The 19,507-nt window shown below is 39.7% G+C and overlaps 4 protein-coding genes across 4 annotated transcripts; all 4 read left to right on the forward strand.

Annotated features, from left to right (window-relative positions):
* Positions 1-65: 65 nt before the first annotated feature.
* Positions 66-6,812, forward strand: LOC18993380 (nuclear pore complex protein NUP155). Its single transcript, XM_006416901.2, has 13 exons — positions 66-503; positions 656-825; positions 928-1,054; positions 1,157-1,419; positions 1,614-3,231; positions 3,327-3,539; positions 3,623-3,870; positions 4,276-4,639; positions 4,854-5,050; positions 5,169-5,526; positions 5,768-5,986; positions 6,071-6,396; positions 6,484-6,812. The coding sequence occupies exons 1-13, from the start codon at positions 345-347 to the stop codon at positions 6,590-6,592; spliced, it is 4,371 nt and encodes a 1,456-aa protein (XP_006416964.1). The 5' UTR covers positions 66-344; the 3' UTR covers positions 6,593-6,812.
* Positions 6,813-8,412: 1,600 nt separating this feature from the next.
* Positions 8,413-12,009, forward strand: LOC18993381 (microtubule-associated protein 70-4). The gene is made up of 11 exons (XM_006416902.2): positions 8,413-8,893; positions 9,034-9,119; positions 9,531-9,596; positions 9,681-9,851; positions 9,949-10,119; positions 10,226-10,381; positions 10,471-10,617; positions 10,724-10,795; positions 10,887-11,411; positions 11,499-11,692; positions 11,781-12,009. Exons 1-11 carry the CDS (start codon positions 8,701-8,703, stop codon positions 11,818-11,820), a joined length of 1,821 nt encoding a protein of 606 aa, XP_006416965.1. The 5' UTR covers positions 8,413-8,700; the 3' UTR covers positions 11,821-12,009.
* Positions 12,010-12,315: 306 nt separating this feature from the next.
* LOC18993382 (dynamin-related protein 1C) lies at positions 12,316-16,780 on the forward strand. Its single transcript, XM_006416903.2, has 16 exons — positions 12,316-12,639; positions 12,759-12,822; positions 13,147-13,254; positions 13,398-13,499; positions 13,698-13,748; positions 13,839-13,900; positions 14,111-14,201; positions 14,295-14,359; positions 14,453-14,647; positions 14,743-14,862; positions 14,947-15,017; positions 15,327-15,552; positions 15,650-15,700; positions 15,793-16,033; positions 16,107-16,246; positions 16,365-16,780. Exons 1-16 carry the CDS (start codon positions 12,508-12,510, stop codon positions 16,488-16,490), a joined length of 1,845 nt encoding a protein of 614 aa, XP_006416966.1. The 5' UTR covers positions 12,316-12,507; the 3' UTR covers positions 16,491-16,780.
* Positions 16,781-17,552: 772 nt separating this feature from the next.
* Positions 17,553-19,422, forward strand: LOC18993383 (CRAL-TRIO domain-containing protein YKL091C). The gene is made up of 6 exons (XM_006416904.2): positions 17,553-17,803; positions 18,155-18,410; positions 18,587-18,623; positions 18,720-18,837; positions 18,922-19,032; positions 19,130-19,422. Exons 1-6 carry the CDS (start codon positions 17,732-17,734, stop codon positions 19,292-19,294), a joined length of 759 nt encoding a protein of 252 aa, XP_006416967.1. The 5' UTR covers positions 17,553-17,731; the 3' UTR covers positions 19,295-19,422.
* Positions 19,423-19,507: the final 85 nt, after the last annotated feature.

Raw genomic sequence — 19,507 nt, forward strand, 5'->3', positions numbered from 1 at the left:
TAATAACCCGACCCGGGCAACGGCAAAGTTCGACCCGATAGATAGACTTGCCGGAGAAAGGAAAATCGAAGTTGATTTCCCGAGAAACCCTCCGCATAAACCCTCTTTTTACTGTGGGCTTTGTTCGCAGACACTTTTTCCCTTCTCCCTCTCTTCTTCTCCAATCGGATTTTTCGCTCCGAAATTTGAACAAAACAGCTCGAACCTTCTCTTGTTCCCGCTCTTGTGGTTCGCGAGGGAGCCAAAATCGATCTAGGGTTTTGGTTTTCTCGCTCCCCAGAATCCACTAGGGTTCTCTGGTTCGATATCCGATTCCGTCCAGTGTTGTTTGTTCTTCCAATAATATGTCACAAGACGAGGAGATTGTGATGCGGGATGTGACGAACGCGGGTCTCTGCGTTGGTGACCGCATTGGCCGAGAAGCCGCATCTCAGCTCGATCTTGAAGAAGCTCTAGAAGCTTCCAGATACGCTAGTCACCCCTATTCGACTCATCCCAGAGAGGTTAGCTTCAGGAACGATTCGAGTTCAGGATTTTGTATTTCCGAATCAATTAGCTCAGTTTTCTTTCGATTGGAGAAAACTTAGTTGAAATCGAGCTATTGCAAGATTGAGAACTTGAGCTTAGTCTTATATGGTGTGTGTCTTTGTTGCAGTGGCCGCCGTTAATCGAGGTTGGTGAGACTTGGGAATTGCCTTCTGTACTTATCGAGAGGTATAATACAGCAGGTGGGGAAGGGACGGCCTTGTGTGGAATTTTTCCAGAGATTCGACGGGCGTGGGCATCCGTCGACAATTCATTGTTTCTGTGGCGTTTCGACAAAAGGTAAACTTTGGCTTTTCCTTTTTTAGTTACAGGGGAATTCAGAGCTTGAGGTGCATCGTTTTCATAGTTGTTGCTTTGTTTTGATAAACGCATGTCGATTAGGGATGGGCAATGTCCTGAGTATAGCGGGGAGGAGCAGGCTATTTGTGCCGTTGGACTAGCGAAATGTAGACCTGGAGTTTTTGTTGAAGCTATTCAATATCTTTTGGTGCTGGCAACTCCTGTTGAGGTGACACTTTTCAAAGGCGCAATCTGATCACAACCTTCTTCTTTAGTTTTGTCTACTACTCTATATAATTTTCTGAGAAAAAAAATCTCTACTTCTCATCAGTTGGTTCTTGTTGGAGTTTGCTGCACTGAAGGACCTGATGGTAGAGATCCTTATGCTGAGATTTCAGTACAGCCTCTGCCTGACTATACTATATCATCAGATGGAGTGACTATGACATGCGTTACGTGTACCAATAGAGGGCGCATTTTCATGGCTGGACGTGATGGTCATATATATGAGCTATTATATACAACTGGTTCAGGCTGGCATAAACGTTGTCGTAAAGTATGCCTTACTGCAGGTGTTGGTAGTATGATCTCCAGGTACACTACTTCTCTTTGTCTTTCTTTTTTCTTTCTTCTACTGTCCTCTCTGATATTTGATTCTGGAATCTGGGATAAAGCAAGCTTCTAGCAACCCATTTGGTATCTCTAACTCCTTGTGCTCTACTATTCCGACATATCATATTCTTTATGTTCGTTTTTTTAATATTTATCCTCAATTCTGTCAATTTTAGGTGGGTTGTGCCAAATGTGTTCAAGTTTGGAGCTGTAGATCCTGTTGTAGAGATGGTCGTTGATAATGAAAGGCAAATTTTATATGCCCGCACTGAAGAGATGAAACTTCAAGCATATGTTTTTGGGCCAAATGGGGAAGGCCCTCTTAAGAAGGTTGCAGAAGAAAGGAATCTGTTAAATCAGAAGGATGTGAGCCAAGGAAATCGACAGTCAACAGCGGCAGGTCGATCTAACAAGCCAACCATAGTCAGCATTTCGCCACTGTCCATGCTGGAATCCAAATGGTTGCACCTTGTTGCGGCGTTATCAGATGGTAGGAGGATGTATCTCTCCACCTCTTCAAGTGGAAGTAGTTTCAGTGGGTTCAACAACCACCGGCAGACTCCAAGCTGTTTGAAAGTCGTTTCAACTAGGCCATCTCCTCCATTGGGGGCCGGTGTTGGGCTTGGTTTTGGAGCTGCATCTCTTGCTGGTAGAACCCCAAATGAGGATCTCTCCATGAAGGTTGAAACAGCATATTATTCTGTTGGAACTCTTGTCCTTTCAGATTCATCGCCACCTGCTATGTCTTCTCTTCTTGTTGTTAGCAGAGATTCAAGCGTGCACTCTCAGGCTGGCGGCAGTTCAGCTTCAAGTTCAAGGAGTTCTCGGGCTTTACGGGAAGTTGTGTCCTCTCTACCCATTGAAGGCCGTATGCTTTTTGTAGCCGATGTGCTCCCCTCTTCTGATACTGCTGCTACTGTTCAATCATTGTATTCAGAACTTGAATACTGTGGACTCGAAGTCTCGGGAGAGTCTTATGAAAAGGCATGTGGAAAACTCTGGGCCAGAGGTGATCTTTCGACCCAGCATATCTTGCCAAGGCGAAAGATTGTCATTTTTACCACCATGGGTATGATGGAACTGGTTTTTAATAGACCTGTTGATATCTTGAGAAGACTTCTAGAATCCAACTCTCCAAGGTCCCTTCTGGAAGATTTTTTCACCCGCTTTGGAGCAGGCGAAGCAGCTGCCATGTGCTTGATGTTGGCTGCCCGGATAATAAATTTTGAAGATCTAATTAGTAACATTGTTGCCGATAAAGCAGCTGAGGCTTTTGAGGATCCGAGAATGGTAGGCATGCCACAATTTGATGGCAGTAGTGGATTGTCAAATACTAGAACAGCAACTGGAGGTTTCAGCATGGGCCAAGTTGTTCAAGAAGCCGAGCCTATATTTTCAGGTGCACACGAAGGGCTCTGCCTTTGTACGTCAAGATTACTGTTTCCCCTGTGGGAACTTTCTGTGGTGTCTAAAAAAACCAGTTTTGATTCCATGTCTGAGGACGGAGTGGTGATTTGTCGTCTTTCTACCAGTGCTATGAATGTGCTGGAAAGCAAGATTCGATCGTTGGAGAAATTCTTAAGATCTAGAAGGAACCAGAGAAGGGGGCTTTATGGATATGTTGCTGGGTTAGGAGATGTTACAGGCTCTATTTTGTATGGTAATGGTTCAGAGTTGGGTGCTACTGAGAGGAATATGGTTAGGAACTTGTTTGGAGCATATTCCAATGGAGGCGAGTCAGCAAATAAAAGACAGCGGTTGCCATATAGTCCTGCTGAATTGGCTGCCACGGAGGTACAATCTGTTGAATTGTTATAAATCTAGTGTTAATTTCTTCCTTCTCAATTAATTTGTTGTGGAAGTCTTTAATTAGTCTTTCCCTCCTGCAGGTGAGGGCGATGGAGTGTATTAGGCAGTTACTTCTCAGATCTGCAGAAGCCCTCTTCCTACTTCAACTTCTCTCTCAACATCATGTTGCTAGATTAGTTCAGGGGCTTGACGCAAACTTAAAGCAAGCTTTGGTTCAGTTGACATTCCATCAGTTAGTTTGTTCTGAAGAGGGCGACCAAATTGCAACAAGACTCATATCTGCCGTGATGGAGGTACCTCCCTTTAAATTAGCCTCAGTGTCCTCTTCCTAAATTTTCTGATTTTCTAACTTAAATCTTATACTATGTTGCCCCAGTATTATACCGGCTCAGATGGCAGGGGAACAGTTGACGATATTAGCGGGCGGCTACGTGAAGGTTGCCCAAGTTACTTCAAGGAGTCGGATTACAAATTCTTCTTAGCTGTTGAACGCCTTGAAAGAGCTGCTTTAACTTCAGATGCTGAGGAGAAAGAGAATGTTGCTAGAGAGGCGTTCAGTTTCTTGAGTAAAGTCCCTGGATCTGCAGATCTCAGAACTGTCTGCAAACGTTTTGAGGAATTGAGGTTAGTTTTTCATTCAAGTAGATGTCTACACACTTGGTTGTTTGTATTTTGTGATCGTTGGTCAATAAACCTCTTTTTTTTTTTTTTTTTTTTTTTTGGGTGTTAACGCTTTCATTCGTAGTGGCAGTCGAACGAAACAGGAATCCTTTTTACCCTTCTGAAACGAATTTCATAGAATATTCCAAAGATACTTTCCAAATTATAGTTAAGATACCTTATGATCCCATGAATTTAAAGATAGACAAACAACAAAAAGGATAAATCTAGAAGTTTACAGTTAAGCATTCACACAGGAATAAAGTAAAACCTCTAGGCCAAATTCATCAAGGCGAAAGGGACAATTTTGTTGCCCTTTCTTTTAAGATTTCATTTATTTAGTATTCACTCAGAATGATTTTTCTACAGGTTCTATGAAGCTGTTGTCTGTTTGCCTTTGCAGAAGGCCCAAGCCCTTGATCCTGCTGGCGATGCTTTCAATGACCAAATTGATGCTTCCATTAGAGAGCATGCTATTGCCCAGCGAAAACAATGCTATGAAATTATCGCTAATGCCTTGCGATCTCTAGCTAGTTCCATGCTAGATGAGGCTTCACGTAGACAATATATATGCCAAATCGTTCATCTTGGTGTGCAATCAACTGACAGAGCATTCCGGGAGTACCTATACAACGCCATGATAGAACTGGGTCTTGAAAATGAGCTCCTGGAGTACGGAGGTCCAGATTTGGTACCTTTTCTCCAGAATGCTGGCAGTCATTCGGCATCAGAGGTTTGCTATTTATACGCTAGAATTTTTAAATTATATCCAATAATATGGTGTTAGGAATAGCCTTAAATTCATATATTGTCTACCTGTTACACTTAGCTAAAAACTAGGAGCGTCAGTCTTCCACCAACTGCGAAAAGAAAACAAGTCAGGTTTAGTGGTAGACACTGCTGCTGTTTTCTATGAATTACTCATTTGTCTCCTTATGCCATAATAGGTCGCGGCTGTATCTTCTGGATCATCTCCGCTGGGTCAGTCAGGAACACAGATTTCATCAAATCAAGCCAAATATTTTGATCTTCTTGCGAAATACTATGTGTCGAAGAGACAGCATGTGCTTGCTGCTCATGTGCTTCTAAGGCTTGCGGAAAGGCGCGCAATTATTTCAGGGGACAATCCTATCCTTGAACAAAGGTAAGCAATCTGTCTTTCATGTTTTGTCTTGAAATTTGCCGTGAGTCACATATTACCTTGATTCTTCAACTCTTCCTTCCTTTATCATCTCTAATGGGATGCTACCTTGTGAATATAGGCGACAATACCTTAGCCTCGCAGTTTTACAGGCTAAGAATGCAAGTAATAGCGATGGTTTAGTAGGTTCTGATCAAGGTGCTTCTGACAGTGGGTTGCTTGATCTGCTTGAAGGAAAACTCGCAGTTCTTCAGTTCCAAATAAAGATCAGAGACAAACTTGAAGCCATGGCTTCGAATTTCGAGTCCTCGGTTGCCATGCAGGAGTCTGACCAGAATGAGCCAGTACTTGATTGTGGTTCTAGTGATGGTTCCAGCTTAGCAAATGCAGCAAATGAAAAGGCCATGGAGCTCTCCTTGGAGCTTAAAAGCATAACGCAGTTGTATAATGAATATGCTGTCCCATTTGAGCTCTGGGAGGTAAGTCTAAAAATCATAAACTGTCATATATGTATATTCTTTTTTTTTAATGTACTGCTGGACCATGTTTCTGGGTTAACTGGTTTTCTAGAACTAACTATAGGAACATGGGAAGCCTCCATTTCTCACTATCTGTAACTTAGCTGATATTCTGTAAATTCGTAGGTTCAATGACTCAATGCTAGTATCTTTTTGCTCCCTTGACATTGATTGTGTGTTTTCTGGCTTTACTAATATGCAGATCTGTCTGGAAATGCTCTACTTTGCCAACTATTCTGCTGATGCTGATTCAAGCATAATAAAGGAAACATGGGCTAGACTCATCGAGCAAGCTCTTTCTCAAGGTGGGATAGCTGAAGCATGTTCAGTACTCAAGAGAGTCGGATCTCAGATATATCCTGGCGATGGAGCTGTTTTACCGCTCGATGTCCTGTGCCTTCACCTCGAGAAAGCTGCACTTGTAAGCTTCTTTCTCGTTATGTCGTTGATTCTTTCCATCAGGTTAGAACTGAATTTGAATACAAACTGTGGGAAAATTTTACAGGAGAGATCAGAGAGGAATGAAATTGTTGGGGATGAAGACATAGCTCGAGCTCTACTAGCCGCCTGCAAAGGCGCAGCTGAACCCGTGCTCAACGCTTATGACCGTTTATTATCTAATGCAGCCATTGTGTCGTCGCCGAATCTAAGAATCCGCCTCCTTGGTTCAGTTCTGGTGGTGCTCCTTGAATGGGCAATGTCGGTATTGTCAGACAGAATGGGCTCGAGTCCAACGAGGTCTTCTTTGATATTAGGTGGCTCGTTTGCACATGAGAACAAAGCCGTTCTTAACCAAGGGGTCCGTGATAAGATCGCAAGCGCCGCAAACAGGCAAGTTTCTCTCTGTTATCTTAAGTAGGCCTAGGCATTTGGTATAATCTCACATGTAATTTTTTTTTTTTGTGTGTGAACGGACAGGTACATGACAGAGGTTAGGAGACTGACTCTGCCACCGACGAAGACGGAGAGTATATTCGCTGGTTTCAAAAAACTTGACGAGTCTCTCTTAAGTCCATTCTCCTTCTGATCCATCATCACTCTTTTTCTTTTTTTATTTGCATCCAATTTTTTTCACTTTATAGGGTATTTAGCAGCTTTCTTGTAACTTTAAATAACTCTTAGGGGAAATTTCCCCTTCTTTAGTCTTCAGAGAGAATCAAAATACGTAAAGAGAGATATAATTCTGTAGTTCCTCTTAAATTTGGGGCCTTGTGTGTCATTTTTATCTGTATTATCTAGTTTCTTTATCGAGTGTTGTTGTTGGTTATTAATTTTACTTTCAAACCATGATATATGAAAAGTAACGAGGATTTTGAAGTATTTAGAAATAAAATATTTGTAAATTTAATTAAAACGACTTGTGAATTGTTATCTGTTAATTATTTTTTTCAAGTTCGTAAATTTATTGTATTTGCATGCTAAACTTCAAGAACTTGAAAATGATGTATCAGAAGCATTTTGTAAGAGCTAAGTCACACTATTGCACACTTGCCAATGAGTTTTCCCTGAAATTTTCGACTTTGACTATTCGTTCGTGCTATCGACGTTGGATTCCATTTACATTTTCATAGAACCAAAGTGGAATTTTGTTGGCAGCTTTTGCTTCCCCATTTTTTGTTGATCTTTACCCTCCCTTCGAGGACAACAACATTAACAATATTGAAAAAGTAGCACCAAATTAACAGGTAGGATACTGGTGTGTTTTTGTCAAAATTCAAGAGTATGTAATATTTGTCGTTTATGGATGTACACTTTTGGAGATTTCTGTGCTGAAGATAAATTTGTCTCTTGTGGGATGTGTGCTACAGTTTGAGCTGTTTACTAGCGAATGGTCAAATTTTGAAACCGTAACTTGTTATTGAAATATTCTAATGAATGTTACGATGACTAATAGTCGGTAAAAGAATTTAGAGGGAAACTTAACTAAACGAAATGTGTTTAAATAAACAATGAAATGATATAACTAAGATAATGTAAATAAACAGTTCAAATTTTGAGATTAACGGGGTTTGACCGTGGTCCGGACTTGGGACATGTTCGGTTCATTAAAGTTCAAGATTCTTGTCTCCTGCATTGATTTCTTCATTATATAGTATCTTTCTGGTTTTTCGTACAGTTTATGATTTTATGGTTTTTCTAAAAAGTTTTTATAGAATCGCAATCACAATATATGCATACTGTAAATTTAAATGGTTAAGGTATTCTATCTTCGCTCAGTCCAGTAAAATATTGTGGGTAAGTGAGACAAAAGAAGAACATTACATATGCTCCAAGATTAATCTGAAAATTGATGTTTAAAAAATTCTGATAAAATCTGATTAGAAGTTGCGTCACTGGAATCATGAGACATGGTCTCTAGTGATTTGTAAAATTTGTCGTACATGTTTGGCCAGAATGGGATGGTCCCTAATAAACTGACAACACACATACAAATAAATTCAGATGGTCCCTAATCCTTCAATGTAATTAACCCTATTCTACGAACACCAGTGCTGTGAGTTATCGGAATTTATAAAGCTATTGGGTTATATTTGAATAAACGTTGCTAATTTATGAACTTTTAAGAAAATAATAGTATTGTTCAGCAAAATTTTCTCCAAATTATGCCAAAAGAAATGACTAATATATATGCATTGTATTTGTGGTAGTAGTAAAAACTAAAAAGAAAGAGAAAAGAAAAACTATTTCCCGCTAAACTAGCAGAAGCTACAAATAATATATACTCGTGTTAACGCTCTAAATCAAAGACGAAGAGACAAATAAACAGTTAGTAATTGATAAAACGAACTTAATTAGCAGCGACGCGAATCATCTCTCTATCGTTGTCGAAACACAGCCTTAAACCTCATTTAAATCTCTCTCTAGCTTTCTCTCAGACAAAACTAAAAACCAAAAGCAAGTGTTTCTCTTTGGCGATTTCATAAACCCTAGCATTTTGATGAGTTACTAGTGCTCTCTTCGTTTTACTTTCTGCTTTGCGCCGATCTTCGTAATTGTGTTGCGAAAGGATGGGTTTTGTGTGTCTAGGGGTATCTTAGTCGATTTTGCTGGTGTGTTGGAAACTTAGAACTTTAGCATTTGGTTGAACTGGGAAATTGGGATTGTGGTGAGGAGCGAGGATTGAGATCGGAAAAAATGGAGGAAAGAGGAGGATATATGTCACCTTCATTGACCGTATCGTCGTCATATCGGGAAGGAGGAAGCAAGGGCTTATCGCGACGGAGGTCGATGAGGCCGAGCTTTGACGCGGATAACGAGTTCATAACCCTACTCCATGGCTCGGATCCCGTAAGAATCGAGTTAAATCGGCTGGAGAACGAAGTCAGAGGTACGAGATTGCGTTTTGTTGAGGATTGACCTGTGAATTTGAAATTGGGTTGGATTAGCAGTCTAGTCAGGCTTTGTTCCAGGCAGCAACGTGCATGCTTGTAGGTTCTTGTTTTAAAACATTGACTTGGTGTGTTGTAGATAAGGATCGGGAATTATCTGAATCCCAAGCTGAAATCAAAGCTTTGAGGTTGTCTGAACGGCAAAGAGAGAAGGCTGTTGAAGAGGTTAATCCCTTTCTTAAGCTTCCATCTCATGAAATCTCCCAATATTTATTTTTATCTTTTGGAATTGCAAAGTATTTACCTTCTTTTTCCTTTTAAACTTGAGTGGCATTATGATATTCCTATTTTATGAAGATGGAGTACTTATTTGGAATAAGTTTCTCTGGTTAATCATCTATATTGCTTGTCTGTGAGTTTGGTTTGGCTTGTGCACAACCGTTACATGGCTTATTAGAAATGAAGACATGAAATCATTATAGGTGCTTACTAGCTTTTTATAACAAGACTTCAAAGTGTTATTCTGAGAACTGAAAATTGTGCCGGCGCATCTCATGTAGTTTTATTCTTATGTCATATATAGTCTTACACTTCTCTGTATACTGACCTCTCTGCTGTCTAATTTGATTACTGAAGCTCACCGAAGAGTTGGGAAAGATGGCGGCAAAACTTAAACTGAGTGAAAACCTTCTTGAGAGTAAAGTATGCTTGTAATTTTTCTTCCGTTCTTTGATTCCCTTTGCTCTTGATTGATTATATATATAACGTTGTCATTTGTTGTCACAGAATCTTGAAATCAAGAAAATAAATGAAGAAAAGAAGGCTTCCATGGCAGCTCAATTTGCAGCAGAAGCCTCTCTTCGTAGGGTGCATGCTGCTCAAAAGGATGATGACATGCCTCCAATTGAAGCTATTCTTGCCCCTTTAGAGGCTGAACTGAAGCTTGCGAGACAAGAAGTATTTTCCTTTCAGAAATATCTTTCTAGCTGGATTCAATAAGTTCTGGGACATTTTAACTGGATTCCTATCTGATTTTGCAATATCTGATTGGTAGATTGCTAAACTTCAAGACGACAACAAATCACTTGACCGCCTTACCAAATCAAAGGAAGCAGCTCTGCTTGAAGCTGAAAGGACAGTTCAGTCGGCACTGGCAAAGGCTTCAATGGTTGATGATCTCCAGAATAAGAACCAAGAATTGATGAAACAAATCGAAATTTGTCAGGTATGTCTCTCATTTTTTTTTTAATTGACTGAATCAGCTAATTAGATTATCTATTCCCTTCTTCACAACAGCGTGGCCTAATTTGCCTATACATTGGTTAAATTAGGAAGAGAATAAAATTATAGACAAGATGCACAGACAGAAGGTTGCAGAGGTTGAAAAGCTTATGCAGAGTGTGGGGGAGTTAGAAGAAGCTGTTCTTGCTGGTGGTGCAGCCGCAAATGCAGTGAGAGATTACCAGAGGAAATTTCAAGAAATGAATGTAATAATTCTTACGCTTCTATAGTGCCACAGGATCTGTTTTTCTTCTTATGCTGGTCTCGTAATTGTGTCATTTGGTCTTTTTCGTAGGAAGAGAGAAAAATTCTTGAACGGGAATTGGCCCGTGCTAAGGTTAATGCAAACAGAGTTGCTACTGTAGTAGCAAACGAATGGAAAGATTCCAACGACCAAGTGATGCCGGTAAGGCAGTGGCTCGAAGAACGGAGATTCTTGCAGGTCTTGTTTTGTTTTTTTCCCTTACTTCTCTTTCTGCTTCGAGTTGTGATTGAAATTTATGGTGGTTAACAAAAACTATTGCCGTCTCCTATTTCTGTTTGGACAGGGAGAAATGCAGCAACTACGTGACAAACTTGCCATAGCTGACCGAGCTGCAAAATCTGAAGCTCAGCTGAAGGTAGAATCATAGCTATGTCACATCTCTAGTTTTATTTTTATTTTATTTTATATGGCCTTAATTTGGAATTGCTGATTTTACCTTTCTTTAGGAGAAATTTGTACTACGGCTTAGAGTGTTAGAAGAGAGTTTAAAGAGGCCTACAAGCAGCAGCAACAGAGGCACGCCTGGTGGTAGAAGCTCAAGCAACGGGCCTGCTCGAAGACAATCCCTTGGTGGAGCCGAAACGAGTCCAAAATTTACATCAAATGGTTCTTTGACCAAGAGAACGCCAAGTACTCAGTCGAGATCATTGACTCCTAGTGCCAGCACTATATTGAAGCATGCTAAAGGAACATCTATATCATTCGATGGGGGAACCAGATCGTTGGATAGAAACAAGGTGCTAATAAATAGACCGGGATTGAATATTCCTTTGAACCACCAATCTTCTGAAGGAACTTGCGGAGGCGAGTCGCCTAGCCCAATAAAAGGGGAAGAATCAGATGGCAAGTCAACAAACAATGATAGCGTCTCAGGTGTCCTATACGATTTGCTGCAGAAAGAGGTCATAACATTAAGAAAAGCTGCTCATGAGAAAGATCAAAGCCTAAGAGACAAAGACGAAGCTATTGAGGTTTGCTTAGTTTGGCCTTTATCCTTTTCTTTGCAGTCTTTATATTTACAAGAAAGTCTCAATTGTTTGGTTTGTGTGTGTGTTTAGATGTTGGCCAAGAAGGTTGAGACATTAACAAAGGCGATGGAAGTTGAGGCAAAGAAGATGCGAAGAGAAGTAGCTGTAATGGGGAAAGAAGTTGCAGCCATGCGCGTGGATAAAGGACAACAAGATAGTAAATCCAGACGTCCGTCCTCCATCTCTAAAGGATCTTCAAACACTGCTCAAATGCTCACTGGAAGGTATCATATTATATACTATGAGCTTTATATAAAGATATATCTAACTAAATATGTCATTTTGTTTAAGCGTTATGATCATCTTTCGCAGAGTGTCTGGACGAATTGGGATGACGAGGAGCACACAATGACAAGCTGATTCCCCAAGCATTTGGATCAATAACCGGTTGATTTCTGTCCTTGTGCCAAATTGATAAACCATCACTAGGAAGAGGGATTGCATTTGAAAGCTGAGCATGTAAAGGAACAAAACCGATTCGGTTTGGTGTATAAAGAAAATTGACTTTACTTGGCTAATATACCACGTGGTGATTTTCTTATTTTGTTGTGTTATGTATAGAAGGAGAGGTAGGCTTGTGTTTTATGTAACGTTTTAAGCTTTTAGTATGTTATTGTTTTCTCTCTCTCCCCTTAGCTAATGTTCTTGGTAGCTTTACCCGGTTTTACTCAATCTTTTGGTGGCCAAATCTTTTTTCTGAAAATGGAACTGATCAAATCAAACCAGCAAGTTAAAGGAACAGAACCACATGAATTGAACCGGCTTCGGATCATTGACCGGTACGCGGTTCGCAACGTGGATGTATAATTTCACTTTTGGCCCAAAAGTGAAAATATTTGAACGAGTAGGCCTACCTTTTTGTTTTGAAATTGCATTCCATTTCCGTTCTCGTTCTCTGCTCCATTGGTTCTTTCCTCCTTTTTCCCAGATTCATCATCAATCTCCCTACATCATCAGATTACCTTTTTTTTTGTTTTCGTTAGATCTAGATCTGAGCGATCGGTGAGAGATTTTCCGGATCTTTGATCCGTTTCAGGAAATGGCGACGATGAAAAGTTTGATAGGTCTGATTAACAAAATCCAGAGGGCTTGCACTGTCCTCGGAGATCATGGCGGTGAAGGAATGTCGCTTTGGGAAGCTCTCCCAACCGTCGCTGTCGTTGGTGGCCAGGTTTGATCTCTCTATGAACATACACGTTTGAATTTTAGATCCGATCTCACTCCTCGCATCTTTAATCACTTCAATGTGTGCGTTTCTGATTTATTTTGGTGGTGATTTCTTTGGATCAGAGTTCCGGAAAATCTTCAGTTCTAGAAAGTGTTGTGGGCAGGGATTTTCTGCCTCGTGGATCTGGTAAATTTATCTCTCGTTATGCAATTTTGTCTGGTGATCAATGCTTGAAATTAGGTCTTAGATAGGATTCGGAAGTTTTCGTGCTCTTAGTTGCTTTCAATGAAAAATTAGCTAAAGTATACAATCTCGGAGCATGACATGGAGATTTTGACTGCTTCGACGAAGCTACAGAATAGCTCCCCATCATCGTGCCTTGTGATTATTGTTTCATTGATGCTGATTCTCCTAAACCTTTTTCAGTTTGTGTGCTGATTGATCATATATTGTTCTTCTCTTATATCGACTTGAAGTGCCCGTCTAATTTGGTACCAATTGATTAATCAGGTATCGTTACTAGGAGGCCATTGGTGTTGCAGCTTCATAAGACCGAAGAAGGGACAACCGAATATGCTGAGTTTCTTCATGCTCCTAAGAAGAGGTTTGCTGATTTTGGTAGGTTAACTGAGTCTTTCATGGGGCGTTCCAAATGTCAATGAATATCAGTTCCTATTTTCTATATGAAGCTAATTGCTGAAAATGATAAGATTCATAAATAGAAAGGCAGGTTGGGCTAATAAATGTTCTTCTCTTTCCAGCTGCTGTGCGAAAGGAGATCGAGGATGAAACTGATCGTATTACTGGGAAGTCGAAACAAATCTCAAACATTCCAATTCAGCTGAGCATATATTCTCCCAATGGTTTGTGCTTAGGACCACATTTCATGTAGTGTATACCTATTGTAAATAATGTAGCGCATATAGAAGACAGTTCTTATACTGTTGATACCACTAGTAATGAGTTAAGAGTAGTTGGATTAGATTTTAACTTTCCATTTTTGCTACGCCTCTTTCATGTGACTTTGATTTCTCACTTTAGGAGGATGCTTTTCTATGCAGTTGTTAATCTGACGCTGATAGATCTTCCGGGTTTGACGAAGGTTGCTGTAGGTAAGAGATCTTTGATATGACATATCCTTTGTTCTTGTATCTCGTAACATTTTCTAAGACTCTTCCCTTATATGAATGTTACACATGTAGAGGGTCAACCGGATAGTATCGTCCAAGACATTGAAAATATGGTCCGTTCTTATGTTGAAAAGGTCAGTTTTGCTCTAAGCTGTTGGTGACAAGGTTTCAATAATTTTGTCGTTTATCCAAACAAGTTGAAATGAACCATGCATTTGATCATCCTCGCACACTATGATATGTTTTCGGAAAATCTATCAGATATGAAAGTGATCAGGAAGGATCAAACTTTTTCTCTATAATGTTAACTCTAGAAGCTTATCCTGTGAGTTGTTTTATTGCAGCCAAATTGCATCATATTGGCTATTTCTCCAGCTAATCAAGATATTGCTACATCAGACGCTATAAAACTTGCTAGAGAAGTTGATCCTACAGGTACTATATAGAAGTAGTTTCCTAGTTACTAGTAAGTAGTAACTTTCACTCTCCACGCCATTTTTCTAAAATTTTCAAGTATTTTATCTGTAGGTGAAAGGACCTTTGGAGTGGCAACGAAGCTTGATATCATGGATAAAGGAACAGATTGTCTAGATGTAAGGATCTTTCTTTACTCCTGCAGCATGTGGTCTCAACTAAATCACTTACTTGTTTAATTACTTTGACACCTCATTCGGTACTTGATGAAGGTTCTTGAGGGAAGGTCATACCGATTGCAACATCCCTGGGTCGGAATTGTGAATCGTTCACAGGCTGATATCAATAAGAGGGTCGATATGATTGCTGCGCGTAGAAAGGAGCGTGAGTATTTTGAAACAAGCCCTGAATACGGGCACTTGGCCAGTAGGATGGGATCAGAATATCTAGCAAAACTCTTGTCTCAGGTACCTTTATGATTTACTCGCTCGGATCTCACCGAAATCAAAGCTTTGATGCATAGCGTTGACTCTCGTCCAACTTTTCTTTTCCTCTCTGTCAGCACTTAGAGACTGTTATCAGGCAGAAAATCCCCAGTATTGTTGCTCTGATCAACAAAAGCATCGATGAGATAAATGCAGAGCTGGATAGGATTGGGAGACCTATTGCCGTAGATTCAGGGGTAAGATCTTAAACCAGTATTTAATCAGTATTCAGAGTTGCATCAGAATCGGGTAGATAGTTACTCACCAAATTTGTATTTCAGGCCCAGCTTTACACAATTTTGGAACTCTGTCGGGCATTTGATCGTGTCTTTAAAGAGCACTTGGATGGAGGGTAAGTGATTTAGCTATTCTTCTTCTTAGTTGTATAGCTCATATCTTGTTCTATCTGTACTATTACATTGCGAAGATCAATTTAGATTCTATGAAAGGTTTAAAAGACAGTGGCCTTTCGAGAGTAATATGCTGCTCTAAAATGATTTAGTTTGTACTTGTTTAACTTTAGCTCAGTTTCCAGGCTAAGGAAAGTCCTGCAATGATGACCTTTTCATAGATGTTCGCCAAAAATGTTTCACATCATTTCTCAACGAAAGCCGGGAAAAGTCGGGTTTCTCACTATTATCATGTTTTTTTTTTGTATCAGACGACCTGGTGGAGACCGGATTTATGGAGTTTTCGACCATCAATTACCAGCAGCCTTAAAGAAACTTCCCTTTGATCGACACCTCTCTACCAAAAATGTTCAGAAGGTTGTTTCAGAAGCAGATGGTTATCAGCCACATCTTATTGCTCCTGAACAAGGATACAGAAGGCTCATTGATGGATCCATTAGCTATTTCAAAGGACCAGCTGAAGCCACTGTCGATGCAGTATGCCTCCAAATCTTCATTAGATCCCATTACTTATGAGTCTTCTTAATGTCCAATAGGTTTACTATATATTTTACTCTTGTTTGATATCTCCTAGGTGCATTTTGTATTGAAAGAGCTGGTCAGAAAGTCGATTTCAGAAACAGAGGTGAGAAGAGGCCTTCTGTTTTGAGAACTCCTCCTAGCTCTTTACGCCCTGTTTCAATCCTAAGTTGCCATTTGTCTTCTATTTGTTATCAGGAGCTGAAGCGATTCCCGACTCTAGCAAGCGATATAGCAGCTGCTGCAAATGAAGCTCTGGAAAGATTCAGAGACGAAAGCAGGAAAACGGTTCTTCGTCTGGTGGACATGGAATCCAGCTACCTGACGGTTGAGTTCTTCAGGAAACTTCACCTTGAACCCGAGAAAGAGAAACCAAACCCGAGAAATGCCCCACAACCAAACGCAGACCCCTACTCCGACAATCACTTCAGAAAGATCGGTACGTGTCTCTGGCTTCCCTCACTATGAATGAAACATATCAAACGTGTGTTGACTACGAATTAATTACTCAGGCTCCAACGTGAGTGCATACATAAACATGGTCTGTGACACATTGAGAAACTCTCTTCCAAAGGCTGTTGTATACTGCCAAGTTAGAGAAGCTAAGAGATCACTCCTCAACTTTTTCTACGCTCAAGTCGGCAGGAAAGAGGTAAACAATATTATTACCCTTTTTTCTTTTGTTGGATTATCATATGCCCAAACTGGGTCGATTTAAAGAGTGAAGAATTCTTTCTAATGATTCAATACATTAATAAAAAATGGTGTAGAAGGAGAAGCTAGGGGCGATGTTGGATGAAGACCCACAGCTAATGGAACGAAGAGGAACCTTAGCCAAACGGCTCGAGCTTTACAAACAAGCTAGAGACGACATCGATGCAGTGGCTTGGAAGTAAGGTGTAATCAAGGGACTCCTACGAAATATTCTTTCTATTTTAAATTTCTTTGTTCGTGTGGGCACTTCATTATAATAGATATGTTGGGAGTTGGAACTTCCAATCCATTGCTTCACACGCACACACGATAACTCATGTTTTCTTCAGTCACTAATTTTCTATTTCCCACTTTTTGGTATGTATCTTCGATTCTTGAATGTTGTTTTAGAACGGTCGAGTCATATTTGAAAGACGCACTCTTACATTAAGACAAAAGGATGGAACTATGAATCTTAAGATCTTGAAGAATCTGCCTACGGTTTGTATTCTATGCAACCACTTTGTCACTAACTCACTATTCGGATACCGTTCAAGTTGTAGCTAAAAAAGAATAAAAGAAAGCCATTTTTCTTGAAAAAAAATAACCAATTTATATTTCTCATTAAGAAAGAACTAACTATTGTAATTAATAAAAAGGAGTTTTCTTTCGTTACGAAATATAAAACGTAAAAAATTAATATTCATTCTTCAATAAGAACGAGCAGAAAGTATACCCATTTTGTCAGAAACCATATGGAAATGTACCTATTTGAACATTGATGGGTTTGCTCAGTGTTGTAGGCTGAACCAGTAGTTCAAGACCACCTTGTAAAAAATAAACAAAATTATCCATTATCTTGTTTGTATTTTGAAATTGTAGATAGTGCAATTGTGTTTGCATATAAATTCTATAAAAAGGTGCACTAATAAATACCTAAACCCAGCTGCAACGGATCTCATCCTTGTCTTTAAAGCAATGATTTAAGTTGTTTAGCTAATGAGCCTGTGTTTCACATGGTTGTTTATTTGAGAATAGGTTAAAAGATATGTAAACGTAGTAATTTACGTAATCCTTAAGATTCGGGATTTAGTAGTTAAGTCATGGAATCATCTCCCAACTGTATTTAATCTTTAAAGTAGTGAAAATAAAAGTCAAAGAGAGAGAGACATTTAAGGCTTTAACTTCCAGCTGTCCATTGTGCTGCTAATTGGGGAAAGGTCTCTATCCGGTTACCGTAGAGACACAAGTACCCAATCCTTTGTATGTTTCTGGCCTTTGTCTTCCTATGGCTTCTGAGTCTCTGTCAACATCACACCATCAAAGCTCTTTACTTTTTCAACCGACTTTTTCCGTGTGTGTGTTCGGACCACAAAAGCCTCTCTCTTTCTCTCGCTCTTTTATTACCTGCGCGCACTTCTGAGGATCTGAGAGCCAAAACATCATGGACGAAAGTCAAGAACTGGCGTTGACCCAGTTAAGAAAATCAGTTGAGAAACTCTCTTCTTCCACAGAGGTAATCAAATCCGACGCTTTAATTGCACTTCAAAGTTGTATCTTTTTGGCTGTTTGGTTTCTCTCCTTCATGCGTTTCACTGTCAATGTCTCGTTAGAAGTTGAGAAATATCTGACATTTAATTTTATTGGGGTTTCTGGTCTACATAAACACTCAATCATTCTCGTCATAATGGTTCCCGTTGCAAATGAGTCGTCTGATTAGGTTTCAGCCGCCCATAGGAAACCCCTGCAGTAAAGAGTGTCTAGTAAAAGCATTCAAAAACAACTTTTTGGTCATTCTAATCCAGATCAGAAAACCTGATCCATGGGTTGTTTCTTCTCTCTTCTGATTTTGCTGTTTTCTCTGAAGGGATATGAGAAACCGACATTGATGAGGTTCCTCGTGGCAAGATCAATGGACCCAGACAAGGCAGCAAAGATGTTTGTAGATTGGCAAAAGTGGAGAGCCTCCAAGGTTCCTCCAACTGGGATCCCAGACTCAGAAGTGAAGGATGAGTTGGAATTTAAAAAGATCTGTCTTCAGGGTCCAACCAAACTCGGACACCCTTTGGTGCTTGTCATAACCTCTAAGCATTTTCCTTCTAAGGATCCAGCTAACTTCAAGAGTAATCACCTCTTACCATGTTTAAGACTATGACTTTCATTGAATATAAAGTTTAAAGTTGTCTGCAGATGCTAGGAAGTTTAAAGTTTTTGCATGAGTCCATATTATGTGTTTTCTTTGACTCGGTTCTTGAGATAAGTATATATGGACTAATCTTTCATGTGTTTGGTGTTGCAGAGTTCGTTGTTTATGTGCTAGACAAAGTACTCGCAAGGTGTTTGTTACACATTACTGAAACCAAAAACACTTTGACACGCAGATCTTCCAGTTTATCGATTATGTTACAAGCTCGTTAATTCATATGTTTCAGTGGCATCAAAGGCAAAGAAGTAGGAGATGAGAAGTTGGTAGGTGTTATTGATCTGTCAAACATCACATACAAGAACCTTGATGCTCGTGGATTGATCACTGGCTTTCAGTTCTTACAAGTGAGCACCTCCTCTACTTTTAATACAATGTAAATCTCACACAAAAAGAAGTCAATGCTTCTAAATTTTTCAAATTTTCTTTAGTCTTACTACCCGGAACGCCTTGCGAAATGCTACATCTTACATATGCCGGGATTCTTCGTGACTGTTTGGAGATTCGTCTGCCGTTTCCTAGAGAAAACAACTCAGGAAAAGGTTTGATCTTTAATCATCTCGTGATGTATCTATCTCCACAAATTCATTTTTTAAGCAAATCTGAAGCACGTTACTTTTTTTTTCCCTGGTTTTATAGATTGTAATAGTAACAGACGGAGAAGAACAGAGAAAATTTGAGGAGGAGGTTGGATTAGAGGCTTTACCTGAAGAATACGGAGGCCGAGCTAAGCTCACATTAATCCAAGATGTCATTCTTCCTCAGACTGCTCCACCAATGTTACCAACAAACAATAATGCTTAATTCTTAATTCTTGGAAAAGCATTTAACCCTTCAAACACTGAATCCTGCTTTAATACATATTATCTCCCTACTGCTTTACTCTTTTTATTCTGTAATGATTAGAACAAGATATCGTTAGAACTTTTCAACAACTTTAATTTCCAAAAGAAGTAATATAATGAAACACATGAGAAAGTCGTGTGAATATACTCAATCTGGTGAAATAATACCTTT

This window comes from Eutrema salsugineum, unplaced genomic scaffold (assembly GCF_000478725.1).
Source record: "Eutrema salsugineum unplaced genomic scaffold, Eutsalg1_0 scaffold_5, whole genome shotgun sequence".
Lineage (NCBI taxonomy): Eukaryota > Viridiplantae > Streptophyta > Magnoliopsida > Brassicales > Brassicaceae > Eutrema > Eutrema salsugineum.